At 45.3% G+C, this 19,402-nt stretch overlaps 1 protein-coding gene across 1 annotated transcript in view; it reads right to left on the bottom strand.

Annotated features, from left to right (window-relative positions):
- Window positions 1–12,886, bottom strand: part of OIT3 (oncoprotein induced transcript 3) — a 28,105-nt gene extending 15,219 nt beyond the window's left edge. The window contains exons 1-4 of the mRNA XM_065408479.1: window positions 12,823–12,886; window positions 8,733–9,107; window positions 5,258–5,368; window positions 1,345–1,467 (exon numbers count right to left, since the gene is read on the bottom strand). Of these exons, the coding sequence (XP_065264551.1) occupies window positions 1,345–1,467; window positions 5,258–5,368; window positions 8,733–9,107; window positions 12,823–12,886 (673 nt within the window). The remainder of the gene's footprint in view (window positions 1–1,344; window positions 1,468–5,257; window positions 5,369–8,732; window positions 9,108–12,822) is intronic.
- Window positions 12,887–19,402: the final 6,516 nt, after the last annotated feature.

Raw genomic sequence — 19,402 nt, forward strand, 5'->3', positions numbered from 1 at the left:
TGGCTGTATGAAAAGCATTTTGAGTAGATTAGAGCTATGGAGGTAATAACTGGGTGAGATTTTACTTCAAGAAAATTTTGTGGAAACCAAATCAAAAAAGCATTTGCAATGTTAACAGTCACTCCAGTTTGTCAGATTTCACATGTGCTATTATTCTCTGAGTTTAACAGGGCATTAGTAAAAGCTTGTGAAATTTTCCCTTGTTTGCTGATTAAAAATGTGGTTCAATTACATTTTAAAAGGTGTAAAACATGCACTGTATTGGATTTTTTTTAGTCTTTTAGGAAAGAAGGGTCCTACTGAACCTATACTAAGTAGTGCATTTTACTAGTATTTGTCTGGTGGGTCTGTAGAACTAAAGCATTCACGCAAAAACAGTTTAGAACATGTGCGTTTGCAAACAAAGTGTGCCTGATGAGGGCTTACCTCAGTTTACATCTGTACAACCCCACTGATTTTAATGCAGTTTAATGGGTGAACTGAGGGCACAAATTAGCCAGTACCTCCAAGAGAGATTTGAACTATTCCTCACACATCTCAACAGGGTGTTAATTCTGAATCACAATAACAACATATTTAGTATCTATTTCTCTGCTAATTGTTCCAGCACACATATAGCTACTCTCTAGAACTGTGAGTGAAGTTTAGGATTGTAGGGGACGCTTCAGCAGAGTAAAAAAAAACCAAACAAACAAAAAAATCCCACAACTCTCAACCATAACTGGGACTAACTGATATTTTTCCACCTACCAATCCCATCCCTAGTTCATCTTTTGCCAGATTATGGCAATACAAAATCCTGCTCATCCCCTACACGTGTCCCTATTGCCCTGTCCCATGCCTCATCATTTTGTTTCCATTCCTTCGTCACTATATGGGGTGATAGTGAGAGGGGTTATGCACAGAGTAGCTGACAGCTGTGCTGGTAAGGTTCCATCACTACATGATTTGCACTCAGGTCATGTTTCAAGGTTATCTCCATCCTTCCTTTTTTCTCTTTATCAAGATAAAAGCCACTTATGTCTGCTAACAACAAATAAAAAATGTGTTCACAAATACAAATGTATGTTTTTATTGGAAACAATACTGGAAGAGTGGGAAGGAGCCTCTTCACCACTCTCTTCTAAGTGTTTCAGGAGTAAAATTACTGGCAAGTACAACAGTAACACAAGTGAATTTCACACCAGCTGAAAAATGCCATGACTGACCAAGTACTGTGAGATAATATTTATGCAGGAAATAATGTAATGATTGATGTAACTTTATGGAAGTCTGACTGTAGAAGGTGCTATTCAGAGCTGTAATTCCATGCTGATGCCTTCATCCCTTTGCCTTTTAACTCACCTTCACAGGTTTTACCATCCTTTCCCAGCGTGCGCCCGATTCCACATTCGCAGCGATAGGAGTTCTTCAGATTCACACAAAACTCACTGCAACCTCCATTATCCTGTTCACATTCATTCTCATCTGCAGGAAGCAAATACTGTAATACACAATTTTGCAACACACAGCCTGTAAAATGGGTCTGATGAACAGGGCTGCTGGTAAGAAATTGGACTTTATTTTCTGGCCCAACTCTCACGAGCTAGGTCTAGGAATCAATACCCCTATCACATAACAGGGGTCATAGCCACTGACTGCAGCCAACACCTCTGCTACTCAAACGGTGACATGTACACAGAAATTGTTTCATGGGGAGGATGACAGTATGCAACTTCCCCATAGTGTACGTGTTAATTATTTGAGAGGGGATGGAAAAGCTAAAGGTTTGAATCTCTTGGCTGAGCCCCAAGAATTCCTCCTAATTTTTCCCATTTTACAACTACCCCTGAAGCCTGTAGTTTCTCTTCTCTTTTGAGCTGAAAGGCTCATTCTTCATAGGGAATCCTGGTTCTTTAAACTTGATTTACTCTTTGCCTGCATGCAATGAATACATTAAAGGGGCGTGTGTGACAATTTTTCTAAGTCGAAGTAAAATGACAAAGTTATCAATCAGCCAAGCTTGGATTTTCTCTACACAGCTTGCTAGTTATTATTTACTAGCTGACAGAAGCTAAAAATAAGGAAAATGTAGTTTTAAAAGACAGTACAGAGAGGAGTTCTTTTAGGTAATACTAGTCCTCACATGCCCCACACAAACAGTTTGTAACTGGTGCCATAATCTACTTCCACAAGTGATACAAGCTTGATGTTCTTAGCTTAAGGAATAAGCTGCAACCCATCCTTTACCCTTGAAGGGAAATATTGAGTGAATTTAGGAGGCACAGAGATACTGCTTTTCATAGAGATAAGGCATGTTGATCAATTTCTTTCTTTCTTTCTTTTTTTTTTTTCTTATGCTTTGGGTTGAAATTTAGTGTTTATGAAAATGAGAGATGATTGGGCTGGCTAGAGATAGACCTAAAGCAGGAAAAGGCTGTGCTGAGTTCTTTCAATAGCTCTACTAAAGGCTGTACACCTTCAATGTTATCCAGCCAGAGACCCTGTAAATGTAATCTTGTAATTCCACAAAATTCTGCCCACAGACTTTAATACTGTCTTGCTGGTACTCTAGTTCTGCTTATCAAAGCAGAGACGATCAACATGGTGATTTCATGAAGACAAGTGTCAGTTGGCGGACGAGGTTGACAGACAGTAATTTCAGCTATGACAATCTGGGATTGACTCAAGGTCTCCAAGAGGTGAAAAGCGAGTGTGTAAATAGTATTATTAACCCACTAGGATAGGTTGGTCTATGGCAGGAGGCCTAAATCCTAACTCAAACTCATAATTTAGTTTGCAGGTGAATGTATTTAATTTAAGAAAACTGAAAAGAATTGCAGGATCCGCAGTTCAGAACTGGGATTCAACATTTTATTTCATATATATATATATATATATATATATATATATATATATATATATATATATATATATATATATATATATATATATATATATACACACACACACACACACACACTACAGATGTATATATATATAAAAAACATCTGTAGTGTATTGCATAAGTCAGTCTAGTTCGGTGCTAGACAGAATTCCCAGATGCTGCTGTTTAGTTCTGGAGCTGCATTCCTAGCCCACAAGTGGCTGGAGAAGAGGGAATAATATTCTCAGTGAGAAAACAGATATGGGTAATTTTAATATTAAGGCCAGACTGATTGTGTTCAAAATAAATTTGAACTTAGTCACACCAAAGGATATTCATTAGAAAGATGAATGAGTCATATGGCTTTAAAGACTGCAGGCAGAACAACTGCAAATATTACTGCTGAGAGGTGGTTGTGGCATCTGGTTATCATGCAGAGGAAGTGTGGTATAGAAATCCTACCCAGCCCTGCCCATGGATCCACATTCGTTGCTGTCCTTGGCAGAATGTTAAATTCCAAAATTTGTAGGCAAGTGTGAGAAATCAGTGAGTCGGGATTTCCATTTTCTCCATTGTCATGGGAAACATATCAGTGAACGGGCCCAATCCTGCAAGTCAATGAGAGTTCTGCACACAGATGGCATGTATGATTGGGTCCAATAAATGTTTTTAATTAAATGGAAAAAAAAAAAAAAGCAATGCAGGAAGTAAAGGCAGCAGAGTCAATCCTGCAACAGGGACAGGACTACTAAAACTCCTCAGCAAAAACTGTGTGTAGAATCAAATTGTGCATATATTTGTTGTATATTTCCTTCTGTTTTTTAGCGCTAGGAATAAATCTCTGAGAAGGCTTCTTTGTGACTTAAATATCTGCTCCCAGATGGTTATTACACACTTGAGGAACTATATGCAGTTCATGTCAGAGACCTCAGTGGCTCATGGGATTAGTAATGGGGTACACAGACTTTCACTTTGAGGTCACTGGTGAACTCCAGCCCATGTCAGCAGGGATGAAGTTATTACCATCTTCTGACTGTTCAGTGACTTAAGTGAAATGGCCTGATGGCCTCAGTCCAGGAGTGAAAAGATATTTACAACGCAAAACCCACTCTGACAATTATCAGTGTCAGCAAAGAAACCAACGGTTCTCTCCTCTATCGAGCTGATCTCCCACAGCTTTGGATTGAAAGCATATTGGCAAGGCTTTAAATTTGGGGAAATTTGCACTGCTGTTCTGTGGACATATAAAGGGAATCAGTCTGCAGGGCTGTCAGTCCAGCACCTTTCTCCAGTGCTAAATTCAGTGGGGGGAAAATAACACCTCTGTCTGACAGTGTGAAGGTCAGAAGAAAGCACCAGCTATTTGATCAATCTTTTACCACCAGGTATTTATCATGGATTTAAGTTTTAATGGTTAAAAGTACACACCACATAGTCTATGGACACAAGAAATATTAAAAAGATAAAAATCCATACATATTTTGCAGACTAATGACAATATTGGAAAAGACTCATTTGTCATTCAACTTTCACATCCATCATTATACCGAATCCCTTCTCCACCATAATCAGATCATAATGAAAAAGCCCAGGAGCAGAGACAGATCTCACCATTAGTCCTGAAGGCCAACAGACTCAGGTTCTGGTGGGCCAGAAGAGGAAGGAAGTTCCCGGGTGAGGCCCCTTCACTGAAAAAGCACCAGCCCCATGCCACCTAAGTCTGGGAACTCTTACCTATTGGTCACAGATTATCAAGCATAGTCTCTCTGCCTCCAAGCTACATTTGCAGAGACAGAAATCTAAAAATCCAATAGGTGATATGAAGATACTGAGTTCCAAGCCCTGGATAGGGCCCTGCAATGACAATAAGATTGTCAGCATCACCAATCTTAGCATGTAGCACTGTGACAGTGAATGCAACTGTTTGGAGGACTGAGGAATCCCACAGAGCCATGAAGGAAAAGCCTCTCATGACAGACTATGAGCCTATTGTTGAATATGAATGAGCAGTGACCTTCCAAAGCAAATCACCACTGACAGCAAAGCTGCTACCCCCTGATTAGCTCTTCATTAAACCAACGGCTGGTCCACACAGAACACAAATTCACCCTCAGTAACTATATGGCCTCAGGGACACCAGGATAATGGTCATTCAGGTGCTGAGTCAATGGTGGAAAACTCCAAAGGTGAGATCACTGACCTGCAAACAATGTGGACTTGTTACAAGCAACAAGGGGTAAAATTAGTCCCAAACATATCTGTCTCTCCACCTTTTTTTTTTAAGCAATTAACTGGGAGATGAATAACTAAAGGAACAGAAAGGAAACATCAATAACTTGTTTAGTCCCTTTTCTCCTCACATTTCCTATGTCCCTCTGTTTCTGCCCTTACCAAGACAGGTCTGTCCATCAGGTCCCAGTGTAGTCCCCAAGGAACACATGCAGTCTCCGGTATCCAAGCAGGAGCCATGGCAATCCACCACATCACAGATATCATAGAAATCTATAGAATGACAAGAGCACTGTGTGACGTTGTGCAGTCTATATGGTTTTATAAAAACATGATAATAAGTGAATATAATGTAACTGGGATAGTTTTAGAAAAATATGGTAAAAAGTGAATATAACGTTACTGGAATATGCTTCATGCAAAAGGTCTCTTGTAAGGTATCATTACAAAGCTTATAATCTACTGAGTGTGATCATCCCATTTGTATAAATGTACCACTCTTGTATCTAAAACTAGAAATATGAAATATAACTCTGAGGGCCTATTGTAATTATGTAAAGTGTGGGCCATTAATGATGGTTTGGAATCTTGATGACTCCCATTAACAAGGACCATTGTCCGCAGATGGCTGTGTTTACCTGTTAGTCTTCCTGTATATGTGTGTGCTGGCAAGTGGGCAATGAAGTCTTGCAGTGACATGTGATCATGTCACCTGACCTGGAATCCATCTTTAACCTGGTGCTTTTCCAGTGAGGGGGGGGTGGAAACCCAGAGGGACAAAGGGTTCCCGCCTTATGCAAAAGATATATAAAGGGGTGGAAGAGAACAGAGAGGTGGAGAGGAGCCATCATGAAGAATCCCCTAGCTATCACCTGAGCTGGAACAAGAGCTGTACCAGGGGAAAGAATTGTGCCCAGGCCTGGAAGGTGTCCAGTCTGAGAAAAAACTTACTGAAGCATCTCTGAGGGTGAGATTATCTGTATTCAGTTTGATTAGACATAGATTTGCGCATTTTATTTTATTTTGCTTGGTGACTTACTTTGTTCTGTCTGTTACTACTTGGAACCACTTAAATCCTACTGTCTGTATTTAATAAAATCACTTTTTATTTAGTAATTTACTCAGAGTATGTATTAATACCTGGGGGAGCAAACAACTGTGCATATCTCTCTATCAGTGTTATAGAGGGCGAACAATTTATGAGTTTGCCCTGCATAAACTTTATGCAGGGTAAAACGGATTTATTTGGGTTTAGACCCTATTGGGAGTTGGGCATCTGAGTGCTAAAGACAAGCACACTTCTGGGAGCTGTTTTCAGGTAAACTTGCAGCTTTGGGGCAAGTGATTCAGACCCTGGGTCTGTGTTGGAGCCAGATGGGAGTGTCTGGCTCAGCAAGACAGGGTGCTGGAGTCCTGAGCTGGCAGGGAAAACAGAAGCAGGGGTAGTCTTTGCACATCGGGTGGCAGCTCCCAAGGGGGTTTCTGTGATCCAACCCGTCACACACTGTTCATCTAGAATACTGAGAATCTAGACAACTAGTTCTACCATTAGTGCTATGAGTTTCATGCCCTCAGCTAAATTGATAAGTTACAAGCCCGGCCTACATTAGAAAAGCACTGGTCTAATTAAATTGATTTTGAATTGATCTGTTTAAACTAGTGCAAACTCCTAATGGAGAGACATTTAAACTGGTTTAAAACTCATTTAATTTGGACTATCTTAATTTACCAATTAAAATCTAGTTTTGGTAATTTACAGACACAATCTAATCCGATTTAAGTGAGGGTTAAACCATTTTAAGTATGTCTACATTAGAGGTTAGCACTAGTTTAACTAGACAGATTTAAAACTGATTTAGTGAAACAGTTGCAACTTTTCTAATATAAACAAGCCTACAGTTTATGCTGCATCAGTCTGACAAGTTTTTGTGCAAGAAGAAAAGAAATCAGTCATCTTCTCTCACAGGTATAGAGACATCTTTCTAGGCCAAAGGAGGTTTTCCTGCTTTTTATTTATGTATTTATATAAAAAAATTCAGGTCCCATATCTCCCTCTTTTTCCTGGAAGACTTTGTGGATGACTGAAGAACTAGTAGGTTTATGGGTTTGATTACATGGGGAAAACAGAGACTTTTTAAAGTTATAATTAAGTAGTTGAAAGTGTCCCACAGAATCCGGAACTCACCCCAAATCATGGAGATTTCTGGGTTCTGTTGTCAACTCAGACCTCAGTCCAGTTCTGCGAAAGTCATAGGTAGAGCCCTACCAAATTCATGGTCCATTTTGGTCAATTTCTTGGTCATCGGATTTTTAAAATCATAAATTTCATGATTTCAGATATTTAAATCTGAAATTTCACGGTGTTGTAACTGTAGGGGTCCTGATCCAAAAGAAGGTAGTGGGGGGTGGGTGTTGCAAGGTTATTGTAGGGGGTGTCGTGGTATTGCCACCCTTACTTCTGCGCTGCTGCTGGCAGCAGCACTGCCTTCAAAGCTGGGCGGCCGGAGAGTGGCAGCTGTTGGCTGGGAGCCCAGCTCTGAAAGCAGCACCACTGCCAGGAGTAGCGCAGAAGTAAGGACGGCATGGTATAGTATTGCTACCCTTACTTCTGCGCTGCTGCTGGCAGTGCTGCCTTCAGAGCTGGGCACCAGGCCAGCAGCCGCCACTTTCCAGCCAGCTCTGAAGGTAGCACAGAAGTAAGGGTGGCAATACCACATCCCTCCTACAATAACCTTGCAACACACACAAACACACCCTGCAACCCTCTTTTGGGTTGGGACTCCCAGTTTGAGAAACGCTGGTCTCCCCTGTGAAATCTGTATAGTATAGGGTAAAAGTATACAAAAGGCCAGAATTCACGCTGGAGACCAGATTTCACAGTCCATGACGCATTTTTCACAGCTGTGAGTTTGGTAGGGCCTTAGTCATAAGAGCTGGGCTGGTGCTGTTTTCATAGCCTGGGCTTTCCTTATTCTCTTTAGGGTACCTAATTTCTAGGCACAAGGGAACACCTCCACTTTTCAACTGTTTTGCAGCATTGTCATTGTAGTCCTCATTTCACATATCAACAGTGTGAAAGGCCAAGCCCTCTGTCCCCAGAACCCTCCTTTACTTGAGAGCTGGCAGGAAGCCCTACCCCTGCTTTCTGCTGCCAGCTCTCCTCCTGCGGGAGGATGGAAATGCCATTCACAGATTCTGAGGCCAGAACAGACCACTATGATCATCTAGTCTATAGACCAGAAGGGACCACTGTGATCTAATCAATCACCTTCTGTATAACACAGGCCATAGAGGATTTCCTACCTAGAGTCTGAGCTCAGGGTTTGGGGAAAGACACATGGAGCAGCCTGTCTTGCGTGGCCACTGTGGGCTGGCACCGTACTGCAGTGCTGTGACTAAGAGGCTAATGTTGGAGTGGCACTTGGACTGTTTGTTTGCTGATAAAGGTGCTGGAGTGATTTCTGGGTGCATTCCTGCCTCCCCAACGTCAGTAGGATTCCCCACCCCAAGGCAAGGGGTGGGAGTTAGGAACTAACTACCAGAGAGGGGAACCCCCAACACAGTTGTCACTCAGAGAATCACAGAAAAGAATAAAGAGATTGTCAAAGAAAAGAAAAGGACTCTCATGGTTACTTACGCCCACAGTACACATGGAAGCAGACACTAGGCTTGGTTAAGCGGTAGACATAATACCCGCCGGGACATGCCTTAACATCAATTGTGGTGTTCCAAAGGCAGCAGTTCCCCTTGAAACTCGCACAGGCTTGTCTTTGGACAATGCCGTCCAACTCCCTAGGGTGGCTGCCGTTTAGCCAGATGGGGGCATGCGTCCCGCAGTGGTTCTCTGGGATGCAGAAGGTAGGCATGGCATCGCCAGCCATGCCAGTGAAGCGGTACCACTCCCCATCAATGTGGCTATCACATGTAGGCTGGTCACGGGAACCATTTATCTGGTGATCAGTGTTCCTCCAAGGCTCATTCAGGCTGATATAGGCAGAGCAAGGGTCCAGGGCTGAGTCATATGATAAGAGAGAAGAGGGAGAACCCAGTGATAATCAAACCATGTTTACTGACTGGTAACTGTAGAACTCAGAAAATAATTTCAATTTTATTTTTCCATTCCTAATATAGCAGAATCTTCTTAATGGACAGAAATCCCAGAGGAGACAGAATGATGCTGGTAAAGTGATTGTCCGTTTACCAGAAGCTCAGAGGAGTGAAGTATTCTGCAAGTTCAACTTAATTAAATCCATTAAAAACAAGCAACGTAACGGAGCATTCGAGCACTTAAAACACTATAGGACAGTAAGAATGACTTGCAGAGAACTACTGTATAATGGGTGCCTCGAGCATAGCAGAATGAAGTGAACCAGTGGAAAACATTCTCGCAAATTCCAGTTCTGACTGGTGACTAAGCTTGCAGGGAACATCACGTGGACGATTTAAGTGGATCAGACACCCCATGAATCCATTATTTAAGCATAATTGAAATGCCTTGCATAGCATCAGTTCTTTGGCATTCATCCACTTGCTGGGGCCACATAAGCGTCTGACCCATTGGAGTCAATTCTAATTCTCCCCCAGACTTCAGGAGGAGGAGGATCGAGTTCCAAGTGGATTTTGAGGCATTTATAAAATCCATAAAAAGCATTCAACAATAGCACAGTTCACTTTTTGTCAAGTACTAGTTTTCTATGGATAGAAGTCAGAAATCATCACTAGAAGTAGCTTTTAGAATGCAAGCAATAGGTGTTGAACATATTCATGTTACAGTTCTACAAATGGAAAATATCTGCCTGTTACCTTGACTATGGATCTGGCCCAGAACCTACACAAGAGTCATTAGAATCCAGTATAACTGTAAACCCTCCTCAGGCAGTTCAAACTGCTGTCTTTAGATTTAGCTCTCCGTCACCCTGCCCCTGGTGTAGCGTTGTACTGTACACCGGTGCAAAGTGGGTGCAAAGGGTTACCATGTTGACTTGCTAGGGTTTTACACCCACTTTGCCTAGTGTAAATTACTACACAAGGGGCAAGGCAGTGGAAAAACTCAGGTCCCTGGCATTTAAAGACCCACGTGGACTTGCCCCAGACTACCCCAAGAAACTTGTCCACATTATTCCTTCTGCCCTTTAACACTATCCCTCCTCTGACTCAAAACATTCATTATGGTTGGTCTGACCACCTTCAGCTGCCATCTGAAACAGCCTTCCTATCACCTCTCCTCATATGTCACCTCAAAACCTACCAAATGGAGTGCTCTGAATTGGGACATGCTGGAAACCAGCATCTATTGACTTCAGTGGGAGAGGTGTGTGTGCAAAATAACTAAAATGGAAGAATACTGTACCACTGAAAATACAAAAATATTCAGTGCATTTTCATCTTTCCTGTATTTAATCTGTTTCTAGACTAAAAGATTGGAACTTACATTTTCACAGTATATTAACACCTGGTTAAGTACCACTAACCACGACTCGATTTGTCCCCTGTAAGCAGAATGTATGCTAATATTTTCCTGACTAAGAAGAATTCATTACCTTCAGTAGCATTAGACTAATAAAGCCAGTCATTCTGATTAATTACATCCCAGCCAAGTAGAATACATGGTCTCTCTCTCTTTAATATAGTTCTTCCATATATTCTGTACTTTCTCTCTCTGCTATTTATTATTTAACTTAGTTCTAAAGAATGGTGTGATGCAGTTTATATGAAAGATGCCATTCAAAATCAACTATTGTTTTTAATAAAATGTTCTAGATACTGTCTTTGTACAGTACTTATTATTGCTTCACTTGCTCTGAAATGGGAACTATAAGTGCATTGAGAAATGGTTTAAAGATTGTCTAATTTAACTGTATCCTCAGTAAATACCTGTTTCCTTCACTGAAACGCTATCTTGCACCTTCCTATAATACAAGACTCTTAAAGGAATCTCTCACTAAACACTCTTACACCATCTGCAATCACAGACTTGTCTCATTGGGCTTTGAGTTCAGTATAACAGAAAAAAAACAACAACACCCAGATGCAGGAGCCATTAGAGGGCTGCCAAGCTATGAGAGGAAGCTGTAGGAGATCAGGTTTGGATCAGGAGGAAAACTTTTAAAGAAGCTTTGGTACCATTGTTTTTAAGTGATGAGCAGAACAGATTTAACAGAAAACTTGCTACACCAGGTGTATTCCTTAGCCCTGACGAGGACTGCAGAGGGAAGCCCTCATTAGGAATCTCAGATCTCTAAAGAGACTCACTATGCATTTCTTTTTCCCAGAGATGCCACCCTTTTAAAGCCAGTATTCCCAAAGAGATTATTTTACCTCCCAAACAAGGACAGACTTGGACCCCACTTATTTAAGGTTTCCCAATCCTTGTTTTCTTACCAGAGCGATGAATTCATTTCATGGAAGAACTAGGCTATCCCTATATCCAGAACAGATACAACTGAAATAGCCTCTTTCACACTTACCTGGCCTTTCTCCTTAATGCTTTAGTTTCAATGACTTTCTTATTTTGGGTTTAGGATGGATTACTGTCCAAGATTAAAAGATCTCTGTGTTAGCAACAAAAAGGTGGCAAAGTGAGGAATTCCCTGTCCACTTCCCAATTTAGCAGCACTGAAGATATATACAATGCAATTAGCTTCTATATCCTGTCTTTCATAGATGGGCTAAGAAAACACTTGCCATAGAGAGCTCCTCATTAGCTAAACAGATAAGAAAGGTTTTAAAGGCAAGATTTAGAGAATGGAACAATGCAGGGACTTGGAGGGAGAGAAGGGGGAATTCCAGACTGATGAAGCAGTTCAAGCGAAAGAACAACACCCCCCACCCAGACTGTGGGCAGTTTCAGGCAGGAGGGGACAATAGTGACTAAAATATTCCTTAGCCTGTAGAACACGAAGGCTAATACAGCTATTTGCAGACAAACAGCTGCAAGACCCTGCAGCTACTGCCTCAGCAGGCACAGTTCTAATGCTAGTTCTTTCTGACACTGCAGCTAGTGGAAACATTTTTTGTTTTTTGGGTGGGAAATTAAAAAAAAAAAAATCACAAAAAATGTGGAAAAGTATTTTATTTTTACATTTCATTTCCACCGTCACCCCTTCAAACCCCCCTTTCCATTAGCTTTGTTGAGTGCTTCTGGAAATAGCATGGCCAACTTAATGCTAGGAGAACATTAACTTTCATTTAAGCATTTCAATTTGTAACCTTACTGATACTACTAATTTTTGTTTGTGCACTTTAACATATATAATTACGTAGCTCATGATCTAATAAGCATTCAGGAGTCTGACATTCTGGAGAAAGGTCAATCCTGTATGTTTTGTGTAAGTGGCAGTTTCTGCTCTGACAAGTAGTAGTAATGGAACAGCAGGGATACCGTAGTTCTCTGAACTGAGCTGTATTGCTAGATCATGTGAGCAACTAGCACAGTACCTGCCCACCATAGTCTAAAGAGTCTCCACCATTAATGAATATTAATTTTTTCCCTGCTTTTAACTATAAATCAGTGGAGATGTTGCCTGTTTAGGCAGCGTCCAAACACTCTGACAGAAAGGACTCTCTGTGTAGAACAGGAGGCTGTAAAACTCCTCAAGATATTTTGAATACTGATTCCTGGATCTACCACTCTTTTATCCAAAAGGCGCACAAGGCCTCCCAGCCTAACCCCCAAAATACCATGCACATACATACTCCTAAAAGCAGCGCCACTTGTGGTTACTCACCCACTGAAGATATTGGCTGTAACTTGACATAGATACAGAAGGAGAAAAACAAGTACTGGAACATCCCACTCAACCAAGTAAAAGTTGCACCTGAACAAAAACTCCCTGTAACTGCCTGCTCCCCCTCCGTCTTGCCTCACTGTCCTTCTCTTTGACTGCCTCTCCTAATGGCTTGTGTGTTTTGACCCCAAGCTGTGGGAAGTGTGGTGGCGCTAGCGCTACTGGAGGGTTTATCAGAGGAAGAGGCTGAGGGGATGCTGGGCACAACTTCAGCCTTGACCTGCACAAAGCAGCACTGCCCTTTACCGACCAATCTTGTTTTTAAACTCATCCCTTATTGTTTTCTTGCAGTGACACCTCTAGTATCTTATCTAAAGGGGAATTCTAATGGAGGGGACACCCGGACATCCTGGAAGGCTGGAAGAGAAGGGCAGATTGGTGCTAGCTGTTATCTCGGCTCCTTCCACAAGTCATATGACTTCATGATGCTCATTATGCTCCCCCAAGTTAATCACAGACAATTGGAAAGTTTTAACTGGAGGTGGTGGTGGAGGGAAAGACGAAAACTAAACCTCTCCTGCAGAGACTGCCCAGGATGGAGCACTGCTGTAATGGGAACATCAGTCAAAGCGAAGAGAGGTGTCCCACAATGGACACTTTCCACTGGAGAGCAAATATCCTGACTCCCTGAGTCATGAGTTTTGTACAGAGTCTGCTCAGTGCACAAAAAACATGCTACTTACAGTAAGTAAGTGCAGGCTGGGAACATGCTGCTTCCTTCAACCACACAGCAACAGAGTGGGGGAAAACACGCACTGACTAAACAGGAAATGGGGGGGGGGGATGCAGGGGGGGGCTATCCAGTTAACCCTCTGAAGACTGCTTTACTACCTGATGGTTCTATCAACAGGTCATTAGTAGATATACCTACCTTCTACCCTCTTTTTACACTGAATGTACTTCAGCAAAAATCATTTTATTTTGCAATGTGCCTTTTTAACCGGTTAGTCAGTGGTTGAAGCCAGGTTGGTTGTCTGTGAAAGTCACAACCATGTGTTCTGCAGTTTGTGAGAAACAAACGTGGTAGCCTCCAGTGCAGCACCCAAAAGTCAGCTCCTTGCTACACTCACCAGAGAAGCTGATGACTTAATGAGCAGAAAGGGGAATGATCTCTCATTCCTTGACAAGCCATAGCCTGGCAGGTCAGGGTAGCGGGTGTGCAGCTCCCCCCACAACTTCCTCCATGGGGGACCCAGAGTCCTATGAAATGTAGGAGGTACCCTCGGCCCTTGGACAGACTCACCTGGAATCGCTCAGTCCCCCTCTGTCCCGCCACCGGCCCGCAGAACCAGAACCAAATCCTCCAGTGGCAGGCCAGGCTATAGCTCTTGCTGAAGGGGATGGATTAGCAGTCTAAGTAGCCCATTTAAAACACCTGTGGGCCCTTTGTGCTATGTGCTTTGCAGCTGCCTGCTCCCCTCTCAGGCGTGCAGCAGGCCTTAGTCACCCGCTGAGGGGCCCCAGTGCCCCCTGCGATGCTCAGAGCCAGGATGTCTGGTACAGCTCCACCCCATTCAGAGTCCCAGTTCAAACTGACCAGCACTGGTGTGTAACAGGATTCTCCGCATTATGTCCTAACTGGTTCCAACTGGCTCATGCCAGAGTCTCTTAAAGGTACAGTTTTCCCCAGCTCGAGGATTAGGTGAGCACATATCTTACCCCAGAGTCTCTGTGCCAGGCTGTGCACTGGTACAGGGATGAATTTGACACCCTGAAACTACAGGTTCAAATCCCAGCAGGGATGACTCAGCCATTCCTCCTCCTCAAATACATAATTTGAATACAGCAGAGTTTATTGGGAAGGGGAAGGAGAAGGCAGATTTCAGGGAAAAACTGTTATTGAGTACCTCACTGCTCTGCATAGATATTCAAGACCCTATACATGTTGTATAAAAAAACCTTTTCCTCTTTCTCTTTGGGTAAAAATTGCCCTTACCAGTGTTCATAGGTGTGCGCAGCCCATTTCATTAGGATGTGCACCCAGGGAGCCCCGCCATAGCCCTGCCCCTGCCCTAGTCCCACCCCATCCACTCCCTCCTACTTCCCGCCCCCTGACTTCCCCCCTCAGCACCCCCAACCCCCCTGCTCCTTGTCCCCTGACCTTAACTGCCCCCCAGGACTCCATCCCCTACCTAAGCCTCCCTGCTCCTTGTCCCCTGACTGCCCCCCTAGGACCCTGCCCCCTACCTGTCCCCTGACTGCCCCGACCCTTATCCACACCCCCGCCCCCAGACAGACCCCCAGGACTCCCACGCCTATCCAACTGCTCCCCACCCCAACAGGACCCCCAGAACTCCCGACCCATACAACCCCCCCGCTCCCTGCCTCCCCCAACCCCTCTCCACACCCCTGCCTCCTGACAGCCCCCCCAGAACTCCTGACTCATCCAACCCCCCCAGCTCCTTGTCCCCTGACCACCCCCTCCAGAGACCCCCCCCCAATAACTGCCCCCTCAGGACCCTCCTTGCTCCCTGTCCCCTGACTGCCCTGACCCCTATCCATCCCCCGCCCCCTGAGAGACCCTGGGACTCCCATGCCCCATCCAATCCCCCCTGCTCCCTAACTGCCCCCTCCAGAGACCCCCACCCCTAACCACCACCCGTGGGATCCCACCCCCTATCCAACCCACCCTGTCCCCTGACTGGCCCCACCCCTTATCCATTCCCCCTGACCCCGGATCCCTTACCATGAGATGAGGCTCCTAGCCTCCCCGCGGAGCCAAATACTGCCCCGCGGGAGCGCGCAGCCCCTGCCCCCAGAGCGCTGCACGTGCGGTGACATGAGGAGGGGGGAGTGTGTCTGACTCCCTGCGGAGCCCCAGTCCCCAGAGCGCTGCGCACGGCAGCGGAGGGGGGAGCATGTCTGCCTCACCGCGGAGCCAAACGCTGCCCCGCGGGAGCGCACAGCCTCGGCCCCCAGAGCACTGCACGCATGGCAGCATGGCTCGAGGGAAGGCGGGGGAGGGGCCGGCGGCTTGCTGCGTTCGGCCAGGTGTTCCGGCCCGGGACCGCGGACCCCACGGCTTGCCATGCTGGGGAGTGGAGCCATTTGCCCACCCCTGCATTAGGATGTGCCTGGGCACACCAGGCACGCCCCGTGCGCATGCCTATGCCAGTGATGTATTACTGTATATTGCTTCCCTGGCTGCTCACATCCATCCCAGCAGTGGCTGTCTTTCAGGGGTGAAGCAACTTCCATATGTATATAGTTTGTAAATGCTTTTGAGATTTGTTGGGATGAAGGTTGCTATATTAATACCTGCTACAGCCTCCGCCCATAAAATAGGGTTGCCAACTTTCTACTCACACAAAACCGAACATCCTTGCCCTGTCCCACCCCTTCTCCAAGGTCCCGCCCCCTGCTCATTCCATCCTCCCCACCCCCGTCGCTTGCTCTCCCCACCTTCACTCACTCACTCACTCATTTTCACCAGCTGGCTCAGGGGGCTGGGATGCGGGAGGAGGTGAGTGCTCCGGCTGGGGGTGCAGGCTCCAAGTTGGGACCAGAAATTAGAAGTTCTGGGCATGGGCTCCATGCTAACTCTGAGGCAGTGGGTTGAGATACGAGAGGGGGTGAGGACTCCGGCTGGGGGTGTAGACTCTGGGGTGGGGCTTGGGGTGCAGAAGGGTGCTCCGGGCTGGGATTGAGGGGTTCAGAGGACAGGAGGGGGATCAGGGCTGAGGCAGGGGTGCGGGAGGGGGTGCAGGCTCTGGTCAGCGTTTACCTCAAGCAGCTCTCGGAAGCAGCAGCATGTCACACCTCGGCTCCTACACAGAAGTGCGGCCAGGTGGCTCTGCGAGCTGCCCCATCTGCAGGTGTCACCTCCGCAGCTCCCATTGGTTGCAGTTCCCCGGCCAATGGGAGCTGCAGAGCCGGTGCTTGGGGCAGGGGCAGCATGTGGCTCCCCCTGGCTGCCCCTATGTGTAGGAGTCAGAGTGGGGACATGCTGCTGCTTCTGGGAGCTGCGCAGAGCCACGGGAGGCAGGGAGTCTGCCTTAGCCCTGCTGTGCCGCTGACCGGCGCTGCCAGGGTCCCTTTTCGACCGGGCTTTCCAGTCAAAAACCGGACACCTGGCAACCCTACCATAAAAAAGGTAAAACTTTTAGTGCATGTTGTAATAGGAGTTGTGAGATAATGCATAAGGTCTTGCAACAGATGGAGAAGAAAAACTAAAATTCACCATCCAAAGCCAGGGAGCACTGAGACTCCATTCTTCGGGGAATGAAAATGAAAATGATCATCGCTAAACTAAAATTGAAGGGAGAATATTGCAGCAAGTCAATACTATTATGGTTTGCCATTTTCATTCAGAAGCTGATTCATACTTGAATTCAAGGGTAAATAAAACTGACAAGTTTGAATTGAAATTCCTATTTGTGTTATAAGTGTGTATATATATTATTTCTCTGCATACAATTTCATTGCCTTCTGCAGCTCTTTTTGTGTATCAGCTATATTAATTTTGATAGTAGCACTCTGGAAGTTGTATGTGAGTGACTGATGACTATTAGCAATGGCATCTCACATTCATTCAACTCCAAAGACTAAAAGCTCACAGGCATAGCCCCATAATGGTCTGTCAGGGAACCCAAGCCCGTGGAGATTCCAGCCTTTTGAATGACAAAATTATACTAAACCCCTGACCTCTCCTCTCTATTCCAGGGATTCAGTTTAAAGCTTTAAAGATGCAATGTGCTGCATTTGATCCAAATCTACCTTTGAATTTCTTCTGAATATGCAGTAAAGATAAGGAGCTCATGCAAGCTGTGAGAAAGCCACCACCTGCATAGAGCTCTTCTGTCAGGATACTCATACCTGCCACCCACTTCCTCTCCCCCACAGCCTGGTCCAAATGTAATCATGGATAAGCTAGAATTGTGACCCCCCAGCAGGGAAGGTTTAGGTCCAAACTAGGTTTGCCTGGAGCTATTGGTATATGGAGGCTGAAATTCAGGGGAGGAAAGGAAAGTGATGAGCTGCAAAGTCCTATCAAGGCACTTCCATAAGATAGTATTTATTCAAAGTATTGTCAGTGCAGAGGGCATGCTGTTGAGTGGTGAGGTATTTCCTGCCCAGTACCAGTTCAGGGCAGAGGAAATGGCTGAGCCATTTGAAGTGTATCCAATTACACTATTTTGCAGGTACCAGCCCGTACTCACCAGTCAAGATGCAATGTGTTTGATTTACTAACCTTATACAGACAGCTCAGCCTCCTCCTCTATTTAGTCAGATTGGAAAGGCTCATGCAGCTTATCTACACAGGGGCATTCACTCATTGCACCATTTCACTATTTGCCATTGTTGACTTTAGGTAACTTCGCCAGAAAAGACAGTTACCTTTTCTGTAACTGGTGTTCTTTGAGATGTGTTGCTCATGTCTATTCCACAATAGGTGTGCGTGCTTGCCACGTGCACCGGTGCTGGAAGTTTTTCCCCTAGCAGTACCCGTAGGGGAGCGCCCTAGCGACCCCTGGAGTGGCACCTCCATGGTGCAGTAAAAGGGGCGTTGCGCACTCCCCCACCCTCACTTCCTTCTTGCCAGACAACTCCGACAGAGGGGAAGGAGGGTGGGATGTGGAATAGACATGAGCAACACATCTCAAAGAACACCAGTTACGGAAAAGGTAACTGTCTTTTCTCTTCGAGTGATTGCTCATGTGTATTCCACAATAGGTGATTCCAAGCTATATCTGTTAGAGGTGGGAAGGAGTTCACAAACTCTCGGGATGGAGAATGGCCCTGCCAAACCCAGCGTCCTCCCTGGTCTGAGAGACAATCACATAATGTGAGGTGAAGGTGTGAACTGAAGACCACGTGGCAGCCGTACAAATGTCCTGAATGGGGACATGGACCAAAAAGGCAGCTGATGAGGCCTGTGCCCTAGTCAAGTGCGTCTTCACAATTGGTGGTGGAGGGATTCCCGCCAGGTCATAACAGGTACGGATGCACGAGGTGATCCAGTTGGAGAGCCACTAAGTGGAGATTGGTTGACCTTTCATGCACTCGACTGAGGTGATGAACAGTTGCGAGGACTTTCTGAACAGCTTAGTGCGCTCCATGTAAAAAGCCAAAGCCCATCTCACATCCAGCGTGTGGAGGCGGCGCTTCTCACCGGATGCATGGGGGTTGGGGCAGAGGACCGGCAGAAAAATGTCCTGACCCATGTGATAGGCGGAGACCACCTTCAGGAGGAATGAAGGGTGTGGGCGGAGTTGGACCTTATCTTTATGAAACACCATGTACAGGGGCTTGGAGGTCAGGGCCCTGAGCTCCGAGACCTGCCTGGCCAACGTGATTGCAACCAGGAAGGCCACCTTCCATGAGAGGTGTGACCAGGAGCACGTGGCTAGCGGCTCAAACGGGGGCCCTGTGAGATGGACCAACACCAGGTTTAGGTTCCACTGTGGAACTGGGGACCTAACATATGGGAAGAGACGATCCAATCCCTTAAGGAATCAGCCAGTCATAGCATGGGAGAATACCGTATGGTCCTGCACCGGCGGATGGAAGGCTGATATGG

The sequence above is a fragment of the Emys orbicularis genome, chromosome 7 (genome assembly GCF_028017835.1).
Source record: "Emys orbicularis isolate rEmyOrb1 chromosome 7, rEmyOrb1.hap1, whole genome shotgun sequence".
NCBI lineage: Eukaryota > Metazoa > Chordata > Testudines > Emydidae > Emys > Emys orbicularis.